Genomic DNA, 23,955 nt, shown 5'->3' on the forward strand with positions numbered 1-23,955 from the left:
TTCTGCGTTAAGAAGACATGCTGCATCTGAGAATGGACAGGTGAGCTGTGGGTATGAAGACCATCTTTGCATTACAGGCACAGGATTGAGAGGTTTCGATCCATCCTGTAGAAGGTTGGGTCCTGAAGAAGCCTATACCAAACATTCTCCAAAGTACCATCTGAAGGCAGGGCAAGAAGCAAGACTAATCAAAGAGAGAAACAACCTAGAACTAAGAAGAAACGTCTTTAATTGTGAGAACAATTAATCCGTGGAACGACTTGCCTCCAGAAGTTGTGGGTACTCCATCACTGGAGGGTTTGAAGAAGAGATTGGACAGCCCCTTGTCTGAAATGGTATGGGGGTCTCCTTCTTGAGCGGGGGGGCTGGACTAGAAGACCTCCAAGGTCCCTTCCAGCTCTGTTATTCTGAATACAGACCTTCCACTTTATTTTAGGATGTTCTTCAGATGTTGTCCAAACCCAGGGAAGCTTTGTCAACATTTCCCAATCAAATGCAAGTTGCGCGGGATTTTTCTTTGTTTTTAGTGGAAGCCTGAACCAACAGGTTCTTACTAACTACCAGCCTCTTTCATGGAACCAGTTGAACAACTCTTCTAACGCCAGACAGAATGTAATTGCGCCAAAGAGTTCTAGAAGGGCAGGAGTGGAAAAGAACATAGCTTTGAAATAGCCAAATAATCAAAAAGCGGTAATCAAGCTGGACAGCCACTTGTCTGAAATGGTATAGGGTCTCCTGCTTGAGCAGGGATTGGACTAGAAGACCTCCAAGGTCCCTCCCAGCTCTATTCCCGATTTGAATTTGAAGGCAGGACAAGAAGCAACGGATGGAAGCTAATCAAGGAGAGAAGCAACCTAGAACGAAGGAGAAATTTCATGGCAGTGAGAACAATTAACCAGTGGAACGTGTTGCCTCCAGAAGTTGTGAATGCTCCAACACTGGAGGTTTTTAAGAAGAGACTGGACCACCATTGGTCTGAAATGGCATAGGATTTACTGCCTGAGCAAGGGGTTGGACTAGAAGACCTCCAAGGTCCCTCCCAGCTTTGTTATACTGTTAGAAAGGTAAAGATAAAGGTTCCCCCGCACATGCGTGCTAGTCGTTTCCGACTCGGGGGCCGGTGCTCAAAGCCGAAGAGCCAGCACTTGTCTGAGGACGTCTCCGTGGTCATGTGGCCGGCATGACTAGACGCCAAAGGTGCACGGAACGCTGTTACCTTCCCACCGTAGTGGTCCCTATTTTTCTTCTTGCATTTTTACGTGCTTTCGAACTGCTAGGTTGGCAGAAGCTGGGACGAGTAACGGGCGCTCACTCTGTTACGCAGCACTCGGGATTCGACCCGCCAAACTGCCGACCTTCTGATCGACAAGCTCAGCGTCCTAACCCACTGAGCCACCGCGTCCCTATACTGTTAGAAAATCAACCTCCAAATGCATTCACTCCATCAAGAGTTTTTGAGCCAGCCGATTATTTGCAGACCGGTCCCAGTGACGTCGGAGGAAAGTCACACCGGCCATGAATGTTATCATCTCTCTCCCCACCTGCTAAAGGTGGAGAGCGCCAATGTTTGTGTTAGGCACCACGTGCGGGAACCAGCCCAGGTTTACTCTGACCCTCAACGGAGCAACATTTCTCTAGGGGAGGCTTGTGTAACAGGCCGACCTCTACGGCACATACCTGCTGTGACCTGCCTGCTGGAAATACACACTGGGATATCAGGTTGTTCCACACAACCAGATCCCCTTCTTACATCAAGGCCTTTTGAGGAGAACTCTAGTTGCAAATGAGAAGAACCACCAGTTTAAAAGTTTGCACAGAAAAGAGGACTTGGAAACAGCTGTGCAGAGAAAAGCCACAAAGAGGATCAGGAGGCCAAAACATATAAGGGACAGTTGCTGGAATTGGGTGTGTCTAGTTTAATGAAGAGAAGGATGAGGGGGGACATGGTAGCAGTGTTCCGATATCTCAGGGGCTGCCCCAAAGAAGATGGAGTCAAGCTCTTCTCCAAAGCCTCTGAAGGCAGGACCAGAAGCAACGGATGGAAACTCATCAAGGAGAGAAGCAACCTGGAACTAAGGAGAAACTTCCCAACGGTTAGAACAATGAACCAGCGGAACAACTTGCTGCCAGAAGTTGTGAATGCTCCATCACTGGAAGTTTTAAAGAAAAGACTGGACAAGATTGGCATAGTGTTCCTGCCTGAGCAAGGGGTTGGACTAGAAGACCTCCAAGGTCCCTTCCAACTCTGTTATACTAACTCTGGCCCGTCAGGTTTTTCGGCGGCAGCCAACAAAAAAAAAGCGCTAATACTTGTGTTAGGCCAGGCTAAGGTCTTCAGCATCAACTTTGCATTTGTATTTGCCACTAAAATGAGATATCTCTTGGGAAACTCACCAACAAGACAGAAGCGCAACGGATTTTTCCTGTTCCCCAGCAACCTGCTCAGCTTCCAAGAACTAACAAGGCAGCCTGCTTGTTTACTCATTGGCCGATTTGATTTATGTGGCTGCCCAGCCTGAGAATAGAGAATCTGGCCGGCTAACATCGGCCTATATATGTCAAAACAGAATAAAACAAAGGTCCACCACGATATAAAACACCAGGGTGGCTAAAGCACAAAGACAAAACCATGAGGAAACGGTCTCTGGTCTTTTAGGAATAATCCAGGTTTCTAGACCTCATGAAAAGCCAATGGGGTCAATCAAAGTGATTGGAATGCTGGAATCATGGGTATGCTGTTCCCAAGGGCAAACGGAGTGATAGAGAAGACCCCAGACTCTAGTGGATAACTATAGATATTCTGGCCTGAAATTTATCTAATTTTAAAGCTGGGTGGTGTCGGCCTATTTCCGTTGTAATGCCAACAGTTTCTTGAGTTCCTTGAAAGCTTTTCTATCGTATTTTCAAAATACTCCAGAACGTCGTTCCTTTGGCAGATCCAACGGAATAAGTGTAAGTAGATCATACTTTGGAGAATGTTACCAAATTTTCCTGCTTTCAAGGAGAGGGAGATTCAAAGGGATTTCTCCTCTCAGAAGGAGAATGATTAAAAAGCCTGCAAAATATTCCCCACCCCCCCTAAGAGTTCTGATACCTCCAGGTTGCCAAGCGTTGTGTCATTGCTGCTTTAGAAGATAATCCATTGGTTGCTGGGGATGAAAGAATAACAGGACAACAGAATAACAAAGTTGGAAGGGACGTTGGAGGTCATCCAGTCCAACCCCCCGCTCAAGCAGGAAACCTTAAACCATTTCAGACAACTGAGTGTCCAATCGCTTCTTAAAAATCTCCAGTGATGGAACACCTATAACGTCTGGATGCAAGTCGTTCCATTGGTTCATTGTTCTCATTGTTAGGAAATAGAATAGAATAGAACAGAATAAAATAATAATAGAATATAGAATAGAATAGAATAGAATAGAATAGAATAGAATAGAATAGAATAGAATAGAATAGAATAGAATAGAATAGAATAGAATAGAATATGGAATAGAATATAGAATATAGAATAGAATAGAATAGAATAGAATAGAATAGAATAGAATAGAATAGAATAGAATAGAATAGAATAGAATAGAATAGAATAGAATAGATGGAAGGGACCTTGGAGGTCGTCTAGTCCAGCCCCCTGCTCAGGCAGGAGACAGTATACTGTTTCAGACAAATGGCTGTCCAGTCTCTTCTTAAAAACCTCCAGTGTTGGAGCATTCACAACTTCTGGAGGCAGGTGGTTCCACTGGTTAATTGTTCTCACTGTCAGGAAATTCCTCCCTAATTCTAGGTTGCTTCTCTCCTGGATTAGTTTCCATCCGTTGCTTCTTGACCTGCGTTCAGGTGCTTTGGAGAATAGCTTGACACACACCCCCTCTTCTTTGGGGCAGCCCCTCAATTAAGGCTTAGGTTGGAACAGGATCCTGGAACGGAAGTTTCCAGTTGGTTGCGAAGGTGCATCTCAGCTGAACGTTTCAAAACCTTCTTCCTCGTTTGATAGCTCCTGCAAATTCCAAGACTGGAAGGTTGTGGTGGGTCAGAAAATTCCCGCTCAGGAATTCCCGTTCCCACTCCTTCACCTTTCATCTCAGTGCTATTAAAAATAGATTTGCTCAAAAAGGGAGGCAGAGATGCTATCTGTCAACTACTCCCTTGCGCCAGGGCAAAAATGGTCTCTTGTGTAGCAAAACATTCCAGAAGGCGATGCTATTTATCCTACAATGCTAAGTCTACACTCTGCAATTTTTAAAAGGGACGGTTGTGCCTGGCCGGCCGGGGAATCGCCTGCGCTTCGTAAAAATCCCAAGGTTTACAAAAATTGGTTCCCTGTGGGAGAAAAAAACCCAACAACCTTAAATAGGAAACCGCCGAGTGAAGTCTTGCGTGCTCAGGAGCTCATCCTTGGCGGGTGGAATTGTGCATTTGGGAACAGGCACAACCGTTGGCATTTTGCAATCTTTGTTTGGTGGGAGTCACTGAAGCTTCTCTGACTTCAGAAGGTAGGGCCCTACTGTGGAGGCATCCGAATAGAAGAAAGAGGAATGTGCAAAACACATTTTACATCACGTTCGCCCAGTCTGGATGCTCTATGGGATCTTGAATCTCCAGAATTTTCAGGGTTGGTGCTGCAGGTGGCTGGTGGGAAGCTATGCTAGATGTGCAAACCAAAGCTGTGGCTTCTTTCGGTCACTGTAATTGAGGATGGGGTCTCAAAACAGAGGTAGGTTTGCCCCTTCCTAGTCTTATTCCCGTGCCTTTTCTGTTCCAGGAAATGGAATGGAGTAGGGTAGAGTAGAGTAGAGTATGGAGAATGGAGAATGGAATAGATTGGAACAGAATAGAATAGAATAGAATAGAATAGAATAGAATAGAATAGAATAGAATAGAATAGAATAGAATAGAATAGAATAGAATAGAATAGAATAGAATAGAATAGAATAGAAGAATGAAGAATAGATTGGAACAGAATTAGAATAGAATAGAATAGAATAGAATAGAATAGAATAGAATAGAATAGAATAGAATAGAATAGAATAGAATAGAATAGAGAATGGAATGGAATAGAATACAATAGAATATGGAATAGAATAGAATATGGAATAGAATAGAATATGGAATAGAATAGAATAGAATAGAAGAATGAAGAATAGATTGGAACAGAATTAATAGAATAGAATAGAATAGAATAGAATAGAATAGAATAGAATAGAATAGAATAGAATAGAATAGAAGAATGAAGAATAGATTGGAACAGAATTAGAATAGAATAGAATAGAATAGAATAGAATAGAATAGAATAGAATAGAATAGAATAGAGAATGGAATGGAATGGAATAGAATACAATAGAATATGGAATAGAATAGAATATGGAATAGAATAGAATATGGAATAGAATAGAATAGAATAGAAGAATGAAGAATAGATTGGAACAGAATTAATAGAATAGAATAGAATAGAATAGAATAGAATAGAATAGAATAGAATAGAATAGAAGAATAGAATAGAATAGAATAGAGAATGGAATGGAATGGAATAGAATACAATAGAATATGGAATAGAATAGAATATGGAATAGAATAGAATATGGAATAGAATAGAATAGAATAGAAGAATGAAGAATAGATTGGAACAGAATTAATAGAATAGAATAGAATAGAATAGAATAGAATAGAATAGAATAGAATAGAATAGAATAGAACAGAATAGAATAGAATAGAGAATGGAATGGAATGGAATAGAATAGAATAGAATAGAATATGGAATAGAATAGAATATGGAATAGAATAGAATATGGAATAGAATAGAATAGAATAGAAGAATGAAGAATAGATTGGAACAGAATTAGAATAGAATAGAATAGAATAGAATAGAATAGAATAGAATAGAATAGAATAGAATAGAATAGAAGAATGAAGAATAGATTGGAACAGAATTAGAATAGAATAGAATAGAATAGAATAGAATAGAATAGAATAGAATAGAATAGAATAGAGAATGGAATGGAATGGAATAGAATAGAATAGAATAGAATATGGAATAGAATAGAATAGAATAGAATAGAATAGAATAGAATAGAAGAATGAAGAATAGAATGGAACGGAATTAGAATAGAATAGAATAGAATAAAATAGAATAGAATAGAATAGAATAGAATAGAATAGAATAGCAGAGTTGAAAGGGACCTTGGAGGTCTTCTAGTCCACCTTCCCCCTGCTTAGGCAGGAAACCCTATCCCATTTCAGACAAACGGTTGTCCAGTCTCTTCTTAAAAACCACCAAATTTCAGCACCTCTTCTTTATGAGCACCTTGGAGGCCTTCAAAATATCTTCTTGCATACCACTTCAGTATCAGTCCAGTTGACCTCTTGCCTGCTTGACTGGTTAATCTTCCTTAACCAGTTATTCTTCCCCCCCACACACACTTCTCCTTTTTAACTCCGAGTTTGTTTTTGCTCCCTGATGTTAACTGATAACATCATGGTGTGTGTGTGTTTTCGGTTGCGATTTTAGGAAAAAACATATCATGCTGCCTGGGTGAATGAGGCATGTTTCATTGACTTACCTTCTAACGCAGCTGTGATCTCTGCGAAGGAAGGAAGCGTGTGATAGATTTTAATTTAATTTAATTTTAATTTATTGAATGTATATACCGCCCTTTCCCGAAGGACTCAGGGCGGTTTACAGGGTATAATTTTTAAAACATTAATACAAAAATTAAGACCAATTTTAAAAAGATTAAACTAAGTCCCTGCAACATGTAAATGCAACATGCTCTGCCTTTCCTCTCCCTCCCCCCCAAAAAAACAATAAAAGCTGATTAGTGTCTCTTCCGCCCTCCTGATTTATTTTCACACAATGTAGAACTTCTCATTGTTGCGACTGTACGCACAATTGCTTGCTTACAATGCGTGATGAGGGCGTATATATCAGCCAGTTAAAGGAAAACCCAACCCCACCCAAATGAGTGGACCTTGGACCGAGGCCGAATGGCACAATGGAGTCCCAGCCTAACCTTGGATGTCTCCATCAACCTTGGATGGAGCCGCCAAGAACATCCAAGAAAAATCAGATCACAGAATTGAATCTGGCGACGGTCATAACATGGTGGCTCCTGATTCCTCCTCAAACAACATTTTCCTGCCTGTGATGGTTTTCCTTCCTTTGTTCTTTTATCGGCTTTCGTGTATAACAGTCAACCCCAACCTGTGACTTTCAGAAGTCTGGGACTACAACTCCCATTACTCCAGCCGGCTGGTTAGGCCTGAACTATGGATTGTGCAGCTCTTTAGATCTGATTTCAAACCATCGCTCGGGAGTGCCCAGAAGCACGAATGCAGCTCTTTCAAGCAGCCGTGTCTTTCCTGGGATGGCGAAAGAGATGAAGATTGTGAACTACAGATGTGACCCACACATTTTTACATTAAAAAAAAAATACTTTGTGGGTCTACCAATCTGAACCAAATCTTTTTATCGCTTTCAAACCCTTAACTAGACTAACAGGAATAGGGCGGCGTGTACTTTTTTTTTAAATATTATCAACAATGTGAAGTCCCAGAGATCAGTTTTGTAGCTGGCGCCGGTCTTCGTACACATCGAGTTCTTCCCAACAGCCTAAAATGTCACGTATGTGCAGATTCAAGCAAAGTGGCCTCTTGCAATTGACTGACAGGAATTTTTGTCAATGCCCAGATTTTGTTTAAGCGCCATCCAAGATTTTGGAAGTAAATGATCCCCAGAGTGCAGATAATCACGGGAACCACTGTGGTTGGTTTGGGCCATCCTCTTTCAACTTCGATTTTCAGATTATTATTTTGATGGTGGTTCGTTGCACAGTCCAGACGGATGTCTAGCAGATGTTCGGACTGAACCTGGCATTTTTGTCCACCTATCGAGTCCTTCCCAAGGACCTTGGCGTAGGTGGATATTGATTTTTCCCATCCTGATAAATATTACCGAACGGAGCAAATCAGCAAGGAGGGCTTTCTTCGTATGCGATTTTGCTAGAAGAAGTTCTTGCTGCAGCTTTTACACGCAGCAGTGCCTCTCTCAGCTAATTGAAACAGACATTTCTGGATTCTTGAGGCCATTTCCACGAACTGCCTTGAGTTCTCATGCACAGGCTTGTCTTTTAAGGCATGCAAGGTTAAAATTAGCAGCTTTCATAATCAATAGTTAATGATTTCAGATGCTCCCTCTGAATCCAGGCACGCTGGTTCTATTTTGGAAGTTAACTTTCTTGGATGCTTTGATTATCCTCTTTCCTCCCCAAAGCATCAATCAGAATAGAGCTGGAAGGGACCTTGGAGGTCTTCTAGTCCAGCCCCCTGCTCTAGCAGGCAACCCTATACTATTTCAGACTGGTGGCTGTCCAGGCTCTTCTTAAAAACCTCCAGTGATGGAGCACCTACAACCTCTGGAGGCAAGCCGTTCTATTGCTTCAATCAATCAATCAATCAATCAATCAATCAATCAATCAATCAGAATAGAGCTGGAAGGGTCCTTGGAGGTCATCTAGTCCAACCCCTGCTCAGGCAGAAAATCCTATCCTATTTCAGACAAATGTTTGTCCAGTCTCTTCTTAAAAACTTCCAGTGTTGGAGCATTCACAATTTCTGGAGGCAGGTTGTTCCACTGGTTAATTGTTCTCACTGTCAGGAAGTTTCTCCTTAGTTCCAGGTTGCTTCTCTCCTTGATCAGTTTCCATCCATCGCTTCTTGTCCTGCCCTCTGGTGCTTTGGAGAATACGTTGCCCCTCAACGTATTGTGGCAGCCCCTCAAATACTGGAACCCAGCTATCATGTCACCCCAGTCCTTCTTTTCTCTAGACTAGCCAAACCCAAATCCTGCAACTGCTCTTCATAACAAGTCCTTCAAACAAGGTTCTTGTTTGTTCTCTACCAGCCTTCATATACACCAGTCAACCCCCAACTTGTGTTTTTCAGAGGCTTGCATGACAGCTCCCATGATCTTCAGCCAGAAGGGCTGGTGGGTCTTAGTTATTTCTGAAAATCACAGGAAATGTGGTGCCATTTGGATCTGATCTCCAACTGTTGCTCTGGAGTGCACAGGAGCATGAATGCAATCCTGGTCTGCAGCTCTTTAAAGCAGCTGCACCATTTTGGGGATTATCATGGAGATGCAGGTTCTGAACGGTGTGTCCAAATGTGTGTGTCAAAGCCTGCTCTGTGGCCACCATTTATAGTTCAGAATCTGGAACCTCTGTCACAATCCCAAGAAAGATGCAGCTGCTTTAAAGAGCTAGGGCTGCATCAGTGGTGGGATTCAAAGATGTGAACAACCGGTTCTCTGTGGATGCCACTTCCGGAAGTCCATTCTGGGCCTGGGCAACAAAACATTAGCTACTGGTTCTGCTGAAGTGGTGCGAACTGGCTGAATCCCACCACTGGGCTGCATTCATGCTTCTGTGCACTCCAGAGCGATGATTTGAAATCAGATCTAAAGGGACCGGAGGGGGGGGGGGCTGTGGAAAAGTTGAAATGTTGTTGACTGTGACAGGCACATTTTTGCACCAGGGAATTGATTAACGCAAGGAAGGGGAAATGAGGAGTGGAAAAGTTGTCCATTTAAACAGAATTTCAACCCAAGGCTTAAGTCAACACTTGTTTGCAAGCCAGATTCCAATTTAGATCAAGAATGCAGTGCCTGCATGCAGAAGATTCCAGACAGAGCAATTCCTAACCATTCATTTGGGCAAATTGTGTTGTTTCCACCACCCTCCCCACCTACTCATCAGATGCCTCTGAACTCAAAGCTTCTCTTGTTTCAGCTGGACCTTGATCCCACACGACTCAGTTCCTCTCTCTCTCTGTTTGTGTGTGTGTGTGTGTGTGTGTGTGTGCATGTATAAAAAAGCTTGCATGATATGTAGTTTAAGTTCTTTCACCCCACCCATGGTTCTGGATTAATAGCCTTTGTTTTTGTTTTTTTGTTTTTTTTTAAAAAAACTGGGCAGGGGGAAGGCAAAGATGAAGAGGTTTCCCCCCCCCACAAAGTCAACATTCAATATCTCAGCTACTCCTAAAGAAAATCTGAAGGTGAAGGCATTCAATGCTTTGGAGAAAAACCACATCAAAACAGCTTAGAACTACTGGGTAGAACTAGTCTATAAATAGAAGAAATGGCTCCGGGGAAGAAACAGGAGATATTAGAGGAAAGGGGGGGGGGAAAGTAAGTAGAACAAGCCAACAAGTCTGTCGGCTTTGATTCATTCGGGCAACTTTTGATCACCATGCTATGACAACACAGCCATCCTCCTTCCCCGGAGCCCTTTGTTGAAATATTAAACTGAGCGCGCTCGATAAAAGAGATAAACCCGAACGCACACCCTTTTAATCTTAAAGAGTTTTGGAAAGAACGCCAAGGGCGGGATGTTGCCTAGAACCCAAATGGTTTAGGAGTGTCTCCTTATTTTATTTCCTCGTCACTTTAATGCTTTTCCAATGGGAAGTTCTTTCCTGAACTTCTGCCATCAACGGGGACCCTCTCTTTCACCTGCTTGATGAAAAAGGATGAGCAAAGTATTAAAAAATAATAATAATTGCCCTTGACGATTAAGGAGGTTAGGCCAGTTTGTCCGACAGATCTGGAAAAAGCTCTGGAGCCGAGATGGTTGATCTAAAATTATTCACTCTTTGTAGTTGGTCTACAGCCAGGTGCCTCAACCTCTCTTCATTCATTCTAACTCCCAGAATTCCCCAGCACTGGGAAAAAGATGAGCTTTTCCCTGATCTCGCCAATGGATGAGTGACGTTCAACGGCCATATGTTGAAGGCAGAGGTTCGTTGGCTTGCGTTCACCAGCTTCTTGCTTCTCAAGATCTGTTCTATACGGGGATCACTGGTGGAGTCCAGCTAGATGCATCTGAGCATAATAAGACGAGAGAGAACCGAGGCGTGGAGACCCAGCTGTGGTCTGTTGTATTTTCGGAGATGGAACGTGGTACCCAATCTTTTATGTAGGGGCAGAGATAAGAAATCTTAGGTCGGGTACAAGTTTCAGCAAGTTTTGACTTGTTTTCGCTTGGAGACTAGGATCTCTGTGTGTGTGTGTGTGTGTCTCCCCCCACCAGCCCTGAAGCTTGCTAGATGACCTTCACCCCTTGCTACAACTCAACCTAATTTCTTCCCAAGGTTAATATGGGCATGAAATGAAGAATTCCAACTTCTGGGAAGAAGTTGAGTTTTCCTGGGAACAGAGACAAAAGATGGCGAGTCTCCTGACTGCAAACACTAGTTCTGGATGCCAGGAGAGAAGGGACGAGCCAAGCCTTCTTCTCTGCTTCTGAAGAAGGGCCAACTCTACCCTTTGGATGAAAGAAAGCTCTACACTTTGATGGCGGGGACCTAGTTAACCCCCCACCCAAGAAAGCCCAGTTGCCGTTTGGAAAAGCATCTTTGGGACAACCTAGGAAATGCAGATCCCTGCCCAAGTGCTTTTTCACGAGGCAACTGGACTTGCTTGTTTTTCCTTTGAAGACGTTTCACTTTTCATCCAAGAAGCTTCTTCAGCTCCAACTGGAAGGATTTATACTCCTTGCGGACCGCTGGTCATTTGCATTCTTTTAGAGAGTCGTTGAGGCCACTTGGAGGTTTATCTGTGTCCTCAGGGTCACCTGAGCGGTGCAAATGGGTGTGGAGCCTTCTTGGAACTGCAGAAAGGACCATGTTGTAGAGTGGAGATAGATGATGTTGTATTCCCTTATACTCCTTGCGGACCGCTGGTTATTTGCAGCCTTTTAGAGAGTCATTGAGGCCACTTGGAGGTTTATCTGTGTCCTCGGGGTCACCTGAGCGGTGCAAATGGGTGTGGAGCCTTCTTGGAACTGCAGAAAGGACCATGTTGTAGAGTGGAGATAGATGATGTTGTATTCCCTTATACTCCTTGCGGACCGCTGGTTATTTGCAGCCTTTTAGAGAGTCATTGAGGCCACTTGGAGGTTTATCTGTGTCCTCGGGGTCACCTGAGCGGTGCAAATGGGTGTGGAGCCTTCTTGGAACTGCAGAAAGGACCATGTTGTAGAGTGGAGATAGATGATGTTGTATTCCCTTATACTCCTTGCGGACCGCTGGTCATTTGCAGCCTTTTAGAGAGTCGTTGAGGCCACTTGGAGGTTTATCTGTGTCCTCGGGGTCACCTGAGTGGTGCAAATGGGTGTGGAGCCTTCTTGGAACTGCAGAAAGGACCATGTTGTAGAGTGGAGATAGATGATGTTGTATTCCCTTATACTCCTTGCGGACCGCTGGTCATTTGCAGCCTTTTAGAGAGTCGTTGAGGCCACTTGGAGGTTTATCTGTGTCCTCGGGGTCACCTGAGTGGTGCAAATGGGTGTGGAGCCTTCTTGGAACTGCAGAAAGGACCATGTTGTAGAGTGGAGATAGATGATGTTGTATTCCCTTATACTCCTTGCGGACCGCTGGTCATTTGCAGCCTTTCAGAGAGTCGTTGAGGCCACTTGGAGGTTTATCTGTGTCCTCAGGGTCACCTGAGCGGTGCAAATGGGTGTGGAGCCTTCTTGGAACTGCAGAAAGGACCATGTTGTAGAGTGGAGATAGATGATGTTGTATTCCCTTATACTCCTTGCGGACCGCTGGTCATTTGCAGCCTTTTAGAGAGTCGTTGAGGCCACTTGGAGGTTTATCTGTGTCCTCGGGGTCACCTGAGTGGTGCAAATGGGTGTGGAGCCTTCTTGGAACTGCAGAAAGGACCATGTTGTAGAGTGGAGATAGATGATGTTGTATTCCCTTATACTCCTTGCGGACCGCTGGTCATTTGCAGCCTTTCAGAGAGTCGTTGAGGCCACTTGGAGGTTTATCTGTGTCCTCAGGGTCACCTGAGCGGTGCAAATGGGTGTGGAGCCTTCTTGGAACTGCAGAAAGGACCAGGTTGTAGAGTGGAGATAGATGATGTTGTATTCCCCCCCCCCCTTGAGAGAGGGCCGTTCAGTTTTGTCCTAGATGGCCTCTTTGACCCCTCTTTCAAACCAGGGGTCCTCTCCATCCAAAATGTGGACCTTGCTGCCTTTGTCTTTGAAATGCAGATGGACGGCGGAATCTTGTCCTGATGGGTTTGTTCTCCTACGGTGTGCCCTGCATTTGCAAAGTGGTGGTTTTGTTTCCCCAAGGTACAGATCTGCACGTGTCTCACTGCGTTGTACTGCACACACCACGTTGCATAGTTTGTGTCTGGGGTGTTTTATCCTTGGGGTGGACAAGCTTCTACCTTAGTGAATTCCCGCAAGGGGATAGCATCTCTGGACAATCTGAACCGGTCTGTAGCAGCTGTTAGCGCTCAAAACTCCTTTAATGTGTAGAACAAACGGTGGGAATTGTTTTTTTTTTTTAAAAAAGGACATTTTCTGATAAGAAAATCCGCCAGAGAAAGGACTTGGAAACTTCAGTCAGCTAAGGCTGTCAATGCCTTCTTTTTTTTTTTTTTAATGAAACCACCATTTTACTCGAAGTCTGAGTTGGTCGCCCCCAAGTACTAGCTGTAGGTGGCTTTAATTTTCTGCCACTCGAGGCTCACCACTGCAAATAACTGCCAGATGTGTGTCTCTCTCTTTTTTTTCCCCCGTGCGTGTTTGGTCTGATCTGAAGTATGTTTTCTGGGCATTTTCTTCTCCACCCTTTGTCTCTTGCCTTCTTCAGCCTTGATTTTTTTTTTTTGGGTACATGTTTGTGACTGCTTGACAACCCAACACATTCTGACATTTGTAAATTCCCTTTGGTGTCAGTCTGATTTGTGGGGTTCCCCCTCCCCTGCCTCGCCTTTTCAACACTTGTCTTTTTTTTGCCAAGAGCAGGGGAAAAAAACACACCACATAATAGTAAAAATGAGCTCTTTAAGGGGAGGCGGGGGGGGGGGGAAGAGAAAGAAAAGGAAGCCACAATTGCAGGAAGACAACCAAGCCTGTCATGGCTACTTACATCTCAGGAGGAGAAGGTGAGGATGAAAAGGAAAAAAAAAAAGGAAAAAATGTACTTAAACTTTAATAAACGGGGATTGCTCAAAGTTCTGATCCAGCGTTTGGGGGAAAGAGACACGTTTGCAATGCCTTTACAAGATCAGTAGTCTTCTGTTCCACCCAATGGATGCCAAACGTTTATTTTCTCGGCAGACGCGTCTGAGTGGAAGCGCGCAAAACCAGTTATTTCACCTTGCAAAGTTGACGTGGCTTGTGTCCTCCCGGTGCGACAATGAAGGATTGTTGTACTTTGGAAAAAGTACAAAGAAAAGCAACTAAGATGATAAAAAGGCCCGGAGACTAAAACATATGAAGAAAGGCTGCAGGATTTGGGAATGGCCAGTCGAAAGAAAAGAAGGGCTGGGGAAGGGGGGGGGGGACAGGATAGCAGGATTCCAGTGTTTGAGGGGCTGCCACAACAAAGAGGAGGGGGATCAATTTATTCTCCAAAGCACCAGAAGGCAGGACAAGAAACAATGGATGGAAACTAATCAAGGAGAGAAGCAACCTGGAATTAAGGAGAAAGTTCCTAACAGGGAGGACAATTAACCAGTAGAACAGGTTGCCTTCAGAAGTTGTGGATGCTCCATCACTGGAGGCTTTTAAGAAGAGGCTAGACCAGGGGTAGGCAACCTCGGCTCTTTTATGACTCATGGACTTCAACTCCCATAGCTGACTCAGGAATTCTGGGAGTTGAAGTCCATGAGTCATAAAAGAGCCGAGGTTGCCTACCCCTGGGCTAGACAGTCACTTGTCTGAGATGGTATAGCTTCTTCTGCTTAAGCGGAGGACTGGACTAGAAGACCTCCAAGGCCCCTTCCAGATTCTATTCTATTCTATTCTATTCTATTCTATTCTATTCTATTCTATTCTATTCTATTCTATTCTATTCTATTCTATTCTATTCTATTCTATTCTATTCTATTCTATTCCATATTTTCTATTCTATTCTATTCTATTCTATTCTATTCTATTCTATTCTATTCTATTCTATTCTATTCTATTCTATTCTATTCTATTCTATTCTATTCTATTCTATTCTGCACTCTATTGTATTGTATTGCATTGCATTCTATTCTATTCTATTCTATTCTATTCTATTCTATTCTATTCTATTCTATTCTATTCTATTCTATTCCATATTTTCTATTCTATTCTATTCTATTCTATTCTATTCTATTCTATTCTATTCTATTCTATTCTATTCTATTCTATTCTATTCTATTCTATTCCATATTTTCTATTCTATTCTATTCTATTCTATTCTATTCTATTCTATTCTATTCTATTCTATTCTATTCTATTCTATTCTATTCTATTCTATTCTATTCTATTCTATTCTATTCTATTCTATTCTATTCTATTCTATTCTGCACTCTATTGTATTGTATTGCATTGCATTGCATTCTATTCTATTCTATTCTATTCTATTCTATTCTATTCTATTCTATTCTATTCTATTCTATTCTATTCTATTCTATTCTATTCTATTCTATTCTATTCTATTAAGAAAGAATGACGTGGCGTTGCTGTTAGTAGATCATGTGTCAATCCTGAGGCTGCGGTGCTGTGGGCATAATTAGAATTTTGATGCCCATCTAAGCCCTGTCTTTGGCTTTCCAAAAGCCGGTGTGAATCAGCCAGTGTTGTGTTGTGCAGAGGGCATCAAAGAATATTATTTTGGCTTCATGTAGTGAGCCAGACTTGCATAACTAGCTTTTCCTGTCCTGGGGTTTGCTTAGGGATTTTCAAATGATGAACATGATAGATTTAAAAAGAGACAAAGGGGATTAGTTGAAAAAAAACAACAAAAAGATGCGGAAACCCGGTGGTTGGGTTGTAGGGAGATTTCAGCTGAAAGGACACAGGAAGCAGGCATCCTAAGTGATTGATTTTTAGGTGGACCTTCATGGTGGATTCCTTTCCCTCTCACAAAAAAGCCAGAATAGGACAACTCACTTAGATATTCTTGGGAGAACCGTATCTTCACGCCTATGGAGATTCTCAGTCATCCAGGTGATGGTCGTCCCAAAGGTGCTTTTTCAAGAGGCAACTGGACTTCCTTTGTTTTTCCTTGGAAGAAGTTTTGCTTCTCATCCAAGAAGCTTCTTCAGCTCTGACTGGAGGGTGGGGAGTGGAAGGATTTATTAGCTCCAAGTGGCCTCAAGGACTCTCAGAAAGAGTGCCAATGAGCAGATGATTGCAAGGAATGTAAATCCTTCCATTCCTCACCGTCCAGTCAGAGCTGAAGAAGCTTCTTGGATGAGAAGCGAAATGCCTTCAAAGAAAAACAAGACATTCCAGTTGTGCCTCTTGAAGAAGCACCCTTTGGGACAATCGTATCTTCCCGCTTTTGAAGAAAGGTGAACCGTGTCACCAAAAATGCTAGTTGCTCGGTATGATCTAGTTTAGTCTCGGGCAAAAAATCTTGAAGGTCATTCTTCTTTCCCCTTCATTCAAGGTAGCTCCAGGTGCCCAATAATAATAATAATAATAATAATAATAATAATAATAATAATAATAATAATAATAATAATAATAATAATAATAATAATAATAATAATAATAATAATAAAGTAGTAGTAGTAGTAGTAGTTGGAAGGGACCTTGGAGGTCATCTAGTCCAACCCCCTGCTCAGGCAGGAAACCCTACACCATTTCAGACAAATGGCTGTCCAGTCTCTTCTTAAAAACTTCCAGTATTAGAGCATTCACAGCTTCTGGAGGCAAGTTGTTCCACTGGTTAATTGTTCTAACTGTTAGGAAGTTTCTTCTTAGTTCTAGGTTGCTTCTCTCCTTGGTGAGTTTCCATCCGTTGCTTCTTGCGCTGCCTTCGGGCGCTTTGGAGAAGAGCTTGACTCCCTCTTCTTTGGGGCAGCCCCTGAGAGATTGGAAGACTGCTATCCTGTCCCCCCTCGTCCTTCTCTTCGTTAAACTACACATACCCAATTCCAGCAACCGTTCCTTATATGTTTTAGCCTCCAGTCCCCCAATCATCTTTGTTGCTCTTCTCTGTACCCTTTCTAGAGTCTCGACATCTTCTAGTAGGAAGACCAGGGTATTCCACAGAGTCTCACCATCAACTTTTGGCAGAAGCATCCATGTCTCCGATACCACAGAAGATAATAAAATATGCCCAAAGCTGGGTTAATCTACTTTTATGTCTGTTTGCTTTTTTCAGTCCTTTCCAAAGATGAGTAGGAGAGAGTATCACACTAGGTTTACACAGACCTGGAAATCCAAACTTGGATTTCCCTGTTGGAGTCACTTCCTGGTCACCACAATTTTCCTACAGCAGAGATGTTGAACGTTGGGAAGACTCCTTATTGAGAAACAAGACTGGGGGCATCACTGTCTCCAAGTGAAGAAATGGACGGAGAAGCTGTAGATCGGAGAATCTGTTCTTTCTCCTCTCTTCTTTCCGACTGCCGGTTGATTTGAAGAAGCTAGTGCTAGACCATCTTTGCTTCTAAAACTAAGTTTAATATCCAAAGCATTTCAGAATCACTGCAGTGGTCGAACAGATTGGTTACGATCAACAGAATGGATTTTGGGGAGGGGGCAGAGTTGATGACGATAGATGCTGGGCACTCCGAAGCCAAAGTGTAGATCTTGTTTGCTTCAAGAAAAGCCCTTGATTCAGGGGTCTTCAGACTTGGGCCTTTTATGATCTGTGGACTTCAACTCCCAGAATTCCTCAGCCAGCGTGAGGGAACTATGACCCATTTATGCCTTGTGGACTTCAACTCCCAGAATTGCTCAGCCACCATGCCTGGCTGAGGAATTCTGGGAGTTGAAGTCCACAAGGCATAAAAGGGCCAAGTATGAAGACCCCCACCTTGATGAGTCTTTTTGAATGGAGTTCACTCACTGGTGCCATCTTGCTAACTTACTCATCACTTCCTCCCACGGAGGGCACATTGCAGGGAATGTACGTAGTCTAGTCTCATTACTAGGTGGTGCATTACTTACAAGCAAGGGTGTCCTTCTAAGTAAGAACATCTCCAAACAAAGAGACACACTTTGTGAAGCTTGGTTTCAGGGTTCTGGAGATACGGGGGAAAAACAAACCATTTGCTTCTCTACTGTTGCATCAGAGGTGTGACATGATAGCAGTGTTCCATTATCTCAGGGGCTGCCACAAACAAGAGGGAGTCAAGCTATTCTCCAAAGCACCTGAAAGCAGGACAAGAAGCAATGGATGGAAACTAGTCAAGGAGAGAAGCAACCTGGAACTAAGGAGAAACTTCCTGACAGTTAGAACAATTAACCAGTGGAACAACCTGCCTCCAGAAGTGGTGAATGCTCCAACACTGGAAGTTTTTAAGAAGAGACTGGCCAGCCACTTGTCTGCAATGGTATAGGGTTTCCTGCCTGAGCAGGGGGTTGGACTAGATGACCTCCAAGGTCCCTTCCAACTACTACTACTACTACTTCTTCTTCTTCTTCTTCTTCTTCTTATTATTATTATTATTATTATTATTATTATTATTATTATTATTATTATTATTATTATTATTATTAGTTTTTCTAATTGGGTCTCTTGATGGACATCCTGTGTGTCATTCTTCTTCTTCTTCTTCTTCTTCTTCTTCTTCTTCTCTTCTTCTTCTTCTTCTTCTTCTTCTTCTTCTTCTTCTTCTTCTTCTTCTTCTTCTTCTTCTTCTTATTATTATTATTATTATTATTATTATTATTATTATTATTATTATTATTATTATTAGTTTTTCTAATTGGGTCTCTTGATGGACATCCTGTGTGTCATTCTTGGACGTGGTTGCTATCTGGTTTTTGCTGATCGGGTGCAACTTTGGAAAACAATGAGGGCTCTTTTTGAGCAGGCATTGGAGGGGATCAATGGATCAACCTGTTTTTATTCTGCCATGGATCAGCCCTCCAAAGCTGAGTTTGCTGGTGCTCTTGAATAATGCTGGATCAACGCCTTCCTGGCAGTTGGCTGGAGGCATGCCTCTGACGTGCGCCCACTGGATCAGATAATCCTCTTGCAAGGCACAAAAGGGAAAGTCTGACTGCACATCAGTGCTTCAGATGCTTCTTTCCGGCAAGCTTTGGAGGCCACCACTGGCTCTGAGTCACGTGGGAGCTAGCTGAGGACCTTTCCTGTGGGGAACCTTTTGCAAGGCCGCTGAGTCTAACGCTGTTTCCGCCTGGGTTGGTGGTCTACTGCAAACCAGAGTGGGCCATCTGTCACAGAGATAGGGAAAACTCTGTGTTAAAACTCAAAGCTCATGTTGTAGGGAGGACTGTGGTTCAGTTGACGCATTGACCTGAGACGCTGCAGAAATGTTGTCATCAGTAATGTGGGTCTTCCTGGTCTAGTCCTGGATCCCAATCCAAACACGTGACTCAAGAGAATTGAATGTCTATGGAGATCCTCCGTCATCCAGGTCATGGTTGTCCCAAAGATGCTTTTTCACAAAGCAACTGGACTTCCTTGTTTTTCTTCGAAGACGTTTCGCTTCTCACCCAGAAAGCTTGGATGAAGAGAGCTGAAGAAGCTTCTTGGATGAGAAGGAAAACGTCTTCAAAGAAAAACAAAGAAAGCCCAGTTGCCTCTTGAAAAAGCACCTTGGGGATTCTAGAGAATCCATCCTGCTATCTCATCTTATCAATATTTTAGCTTCCCAACAACTTTGTGTTGGAGTTCTAACTTGGAGATGCCAATAGGTCCAAAATCAGCCAAGGAACTAGGCCAGAGCAGGTGCTTGCCTCAAAGCAAGTATGTCTGTAGACATTAATGACATTAACTTTAGGGAGAGGTGCTATATCTCAACAGGTGTGGTCTACTTGTGGTTTCTGGATTGGAAATGGGAAGTTCAAAGCCACCAAGCTAAGCCTCAGAGTATGTTGCGAAAATAAAAATAGGGCTGATGGTCATACACATCAGATCTTGACGCTTTAAGTCAGGGGTCTTCAAACTTGGCCCTTTTATTTTTTTATTTATTTTATTTTAATCCCATTTATATCCCGCCCTTCTCCCGAAGACTCAGGGCGGCTTACAATTTAAGCACAAACCAATGTGCTTAGCAATAGCCTTCATTCTATGTACCGTATATGCCTGCTTATTAGGGCTTTCGCCCCCCCCAAGCGGCATTATTACAAAGTCAGCTTATTGCCCCCAACAATCTGGGTCCTCATTTTACCTACCTCGGAAGGATGGAAGGCTGAGTCAACCTTGAGCCTGGTGGGATGCGAACCTGCACTAATTGCAGGCAGCTGGTGTTACTTAAGGAGGCATTAGCCTACTGCTCCACCAAGGCTCCTTTTATGACTTGTGGACTTCAACGGCCAGAATTCCTCAGCCAGGAATTCTGGCTGTTGAAGTCCACAAGTCATAAAAGGGCCACGTTTGAAGACCCCCTGCTTTAAGTCATCTCCTTAATTTGATTCAGACCTCTGCTTGGGAGATTTGATCGAATTGCTGTTCTTTGTATTGGCTTTCTGAACGGAAGGATTCTACCTTCTCCAAATTGGTGTCTGAGGCAAGGCATGTTGTCCACAAGGACTCAACTGTAGACAAAAAAGGGAGATAAGATTCTCCTTTTTACCATCAGCATGTCATTAACGTCAGCTTTCTTTTCCCTTTGCCTTTTCACTCCTCTTGCAGAAGTCTTTTGTAACTGCAGCTCCATCGGAAGCACAAGTCTGGGCGAGTGTAACACCACGGGTCACTGTCCCTGCCACCCAGGTTATACGGGGCCCTCCTGTGACAGGTGCGAAGATGGCTACTATCTCAGTCAACCTCACAAGCGTTGCCTTCCTTGCGAGTGTCACCTGGAGGACTCCACCTCTTCGTCCTGCGACATGTAAGGAGATCCCCTTCAAAATCCTTGCTCCTCCGCTTTTGTTATTGTGGCAATTGTCATTTTGCAATGTGGGATGGGTCCATTCCTGGTCTTGTCATCTGACATGGGTGGCAATCCAGGGTCCTCACAGATCGCCTAGTTTTGTGGCTGTGAAATGCGTGAAGGCCATCGCATCAGGGATGAATGGAGTTCACTGGCCTGTTTTGTTTTGCTGGGGTCCTTGGGGCTCTCGGAGCTTGGTGGCTTCCTTGTAGACGTTTCATGACCCAGCTAGGTAACATCATCAGAACTAGAAGGAAATGGTGTTTATGGAGAGGAGGACGACTGTGGGGTCCTTGGTGGTCTCTGAGCTTGGTGGTTTCCTTGCAGACATTTCATTACCCATCTAGGTAGCATCATCAGTGCTAGAAGGGAGTGGGATTTGTTCTCTGTTAGAAGGGAATGATGTTTGTGGAGAGGAGGAGGAGGAGGAGGAAGAGAAAAGGAGGAGGAGGAGGAGGTGGGGAAAAAAGATGGCTGTGGGGTCCTTGGTGCTTTCTGAGCTGGGTTATTTTCTTGCAGATGTTTCATTGCCCAACTAGGTAACATCATCAGTGCTAGAAGGGAGTGAGCTTTGCAGGGGGAAGGAGGAGGAGGAGGAGGAAGAGGAGGAGAACTGTGGGGTCCTTGGTGCTCTCTGAGCTTGGTTGTTTTCTTGCAGACCTTTCATTACCCAACTAGGTAACATCATCAGTGCTAGAAGGGAGAGGGGTTTGCAGAGAGGAGGAGGGAGGAGGAGGAGGAGAACAACTGTGGGGTCTTTGGTGCTCTCTGAGCTTGCTTGTTTTCTTGCAGACATTTCATGACCCAACTAGGTAACATCATCAGTGCTAGAAGGGAGAGGGGTTTGCGGAGAGGAGCAGGAGCCAGGAGGAGGAGAGCTGAGAAGAAGAAGAAGAAAGAAGAAGAGGAGGTGGTGGAGGTGGTGGTGGTGAGGAGGAGGGAGGAGGAGAACTGTGTGGTCCTTGGTGCTCTCTGAGCTTGCTTGTTTTCTTGCAGACGTTTCATGACCCAACTAGGTAACATCATCTGTGCTAGAAGGGAGAGGGGTTTGCGGAGAGGAGGAGGAGGAGGAGAAGGAGAAGGAGAAGAGAAAGAAGAGGAGGTGGTGGTGGTGGAGGGAGGAGGAGGAGGAGAACTGTGGGGTCCTTGGTGCTCTTTGAGATTGATGGTTTTCTTGCAGACGTTTCATGACCCAACTAGGTAACATCATCAGTGCTAGAAGGGACTGGGCTTCCTTTGCTCTCTGTTTACTGTACTAGTAGCTTTCCTGCCAGTGGGGGTGGGTGTGGTTTTGGTGGGGGTCCACTGGGTTTTCAGGGGTGTCTTTTAGGGTGACAGTCTCTCCTCCCCTACTTCCCCAGTCTTGACAATATGTAATAAGGCACCAATTGATGGATTTTTTTTCCCCTCTCCTCCTTTTTGGAAGAGGCCAGTCCAGCCCCAGCACCCTCCGCATTTTCTGGACGGCCACCCTTTTGATCCGGGAAGCCCCGTGTGGCCTGCGATGCCTCCAGAATAGGGAAAAGACGGTCTGGCGAAGGCGTCGCGATGCGGGCCAGATGTGCTGGGTGGCTGGTGACATTTCCCCAAACGCCTCTTTCCAGAGTTCTTGAGAGGTTTGGCCCCGGCGAGCGAATTCGTGTCGACAGATCCCCCCTTTGTGAGCATCAAGGGAGGAACGCGGCCTGCACAATGCTCCAGTGTTTGGGCAAAGAAAGGTGCCCCTGTTCTCTCCCCCACACAGAGGGGGCTTCGCAGGCCGTGGTGTCACGGAGATGATGGTTGCAGAGAGGCCGGAGCAAAAGAGGATGGGGAAGAGGGGTGGGGGTCCGCAAACGGCGCTGCCCGGCAATCATCTTCCTCCCAAACACAGAAGCTGTTTTTAAATGCCGAGTTTCCGAGACCGGCCAGGAGAAACGAGAAGCAATTGAGACATTTTGCCATGGGGCAATCCTGCCCCCCCCCCACCTTCTCTCTCTCCTTCCCCATCTCCTCACGTCCAGATTAATTGAGCTGAAAAATCAACGTAGAGGTTGGGATGTTTTTCAAGTGGCTGAGGGAGACAGAGACGGGGGACGGAGTCATCTTGCTCCCTGGCTTCTGGGGTGTGTGTGTCAGTGAACCATTTGGCGAGGCTGATGGGAGGCCAGAAGGAGGAGGAGGAGGAGGAGGAGGAGGAGGAGGAGGAGGGGGAGGAGAGAGAGAACAAGAAAGAGAGGAAGAAAAGAGAGAGAATGAGAGAGAATGAGAATGAGAGAGAGAGAAGAGAGACAAAAAGAGAACAAGAGAGAGAGAACAAGAACAAGAGAGAGAGAACGAGAGAGAATGAGAAAGAGAACAAAAATGAGAAAGAACGAGAGAGAATGAGAAAGAGAGAGAACAAGAATGAGAGAGAATGAGAGAGAGAGAAAGAACAAGAGAGAGAGAATGAGAAAGAGAGAGAACAAGAATGAGAGAATGAGAGAGAGAAAGAGGGAGAGAGAATGAGAGAGAAAGAGAAAGAGAGAGAGAGAGAGAGGAAAGAAAGAGAGAGAGAGAGAGAACAAGAGAGACTGAGAGAGAGAGAATGAGAGACAGAGAAAGAGAAAAGAGAGAGAGACCAAGAACAAGAGAGAGAGAACAAAGAGAGAATGAGAAAGAGAGAACAAGAATGAGAGAAAGAACGAGAGAGAGATCAAGAAAGAGAGAGAACAAGAATGAGAGAGAGAGAGAGAGAGAGAGAGAGAGAGAGACGCCATGCCAGGCAGTAAATCTTAACTGAAATGGATTTTTTTAAAATCTTTCAGCCGTGGATGACTTGGGTGTAGGACATTGGTTTCTTTGTCCAAGGCATGAGGCCCTGAAAATGGGCTATCCCTCCTTTGTAGGGCCCAAGGGAGCAACAGAAAGAAAAAGAAATAAGGGAGTGATAGAAAACGCATTTATTTTCATGTCTTGCCGGTCTCTGAGCCACAGGTCCATGATTAATTGACCTCAGTTGACCTCAACGAAGCCAAATTCTTCGGGCTTGTCCACCGCAGTCAGCCGTGGCTAAACCCACCCAACCTTGTTTTCACGCTGCGCTTTGGCTGAAGTGGGTAGGATGAGGCTCATGGTGTGTGGTTCACTGT

At 44.1% G+C, this 23,955-nt stretch overlaps 1 protein-coding gene across 1 annotated transcript in view; it reads left to right on the top strand.

Moving 5' to 3' along the window:
* Positions 1–23,955, top strand: part of MEGF9 (multiple EGF like domains 9) — a 45,440-nt gene that overhangs the window by 12,421 nt on the left and 9,064 nt on the right. Inside the window, exon 2 of the mRNA XM_081339824.1 lies at positions 20,605–20,803. Within this exon, the coding sequence (XP_081195950.1) occupies positions 20,605–20,803 (199 nt within the window). The remainder of the gene's footprint in view (positions 1–20,604; positions 20,804–23,955) is intronic.

The sequence above is a fragment of the Vipera berus genome (genome assembly GCF_964194415.1).
Source record: "Vipera berus genome assembly, chromosome: 15".
In the NCBI taxonomy this organism is placed as follows: Eukaryota; Metazoa; Chordata; class Lepidosauria; order Squamata; family Viperidae; genus Vipera; species Vipera berus.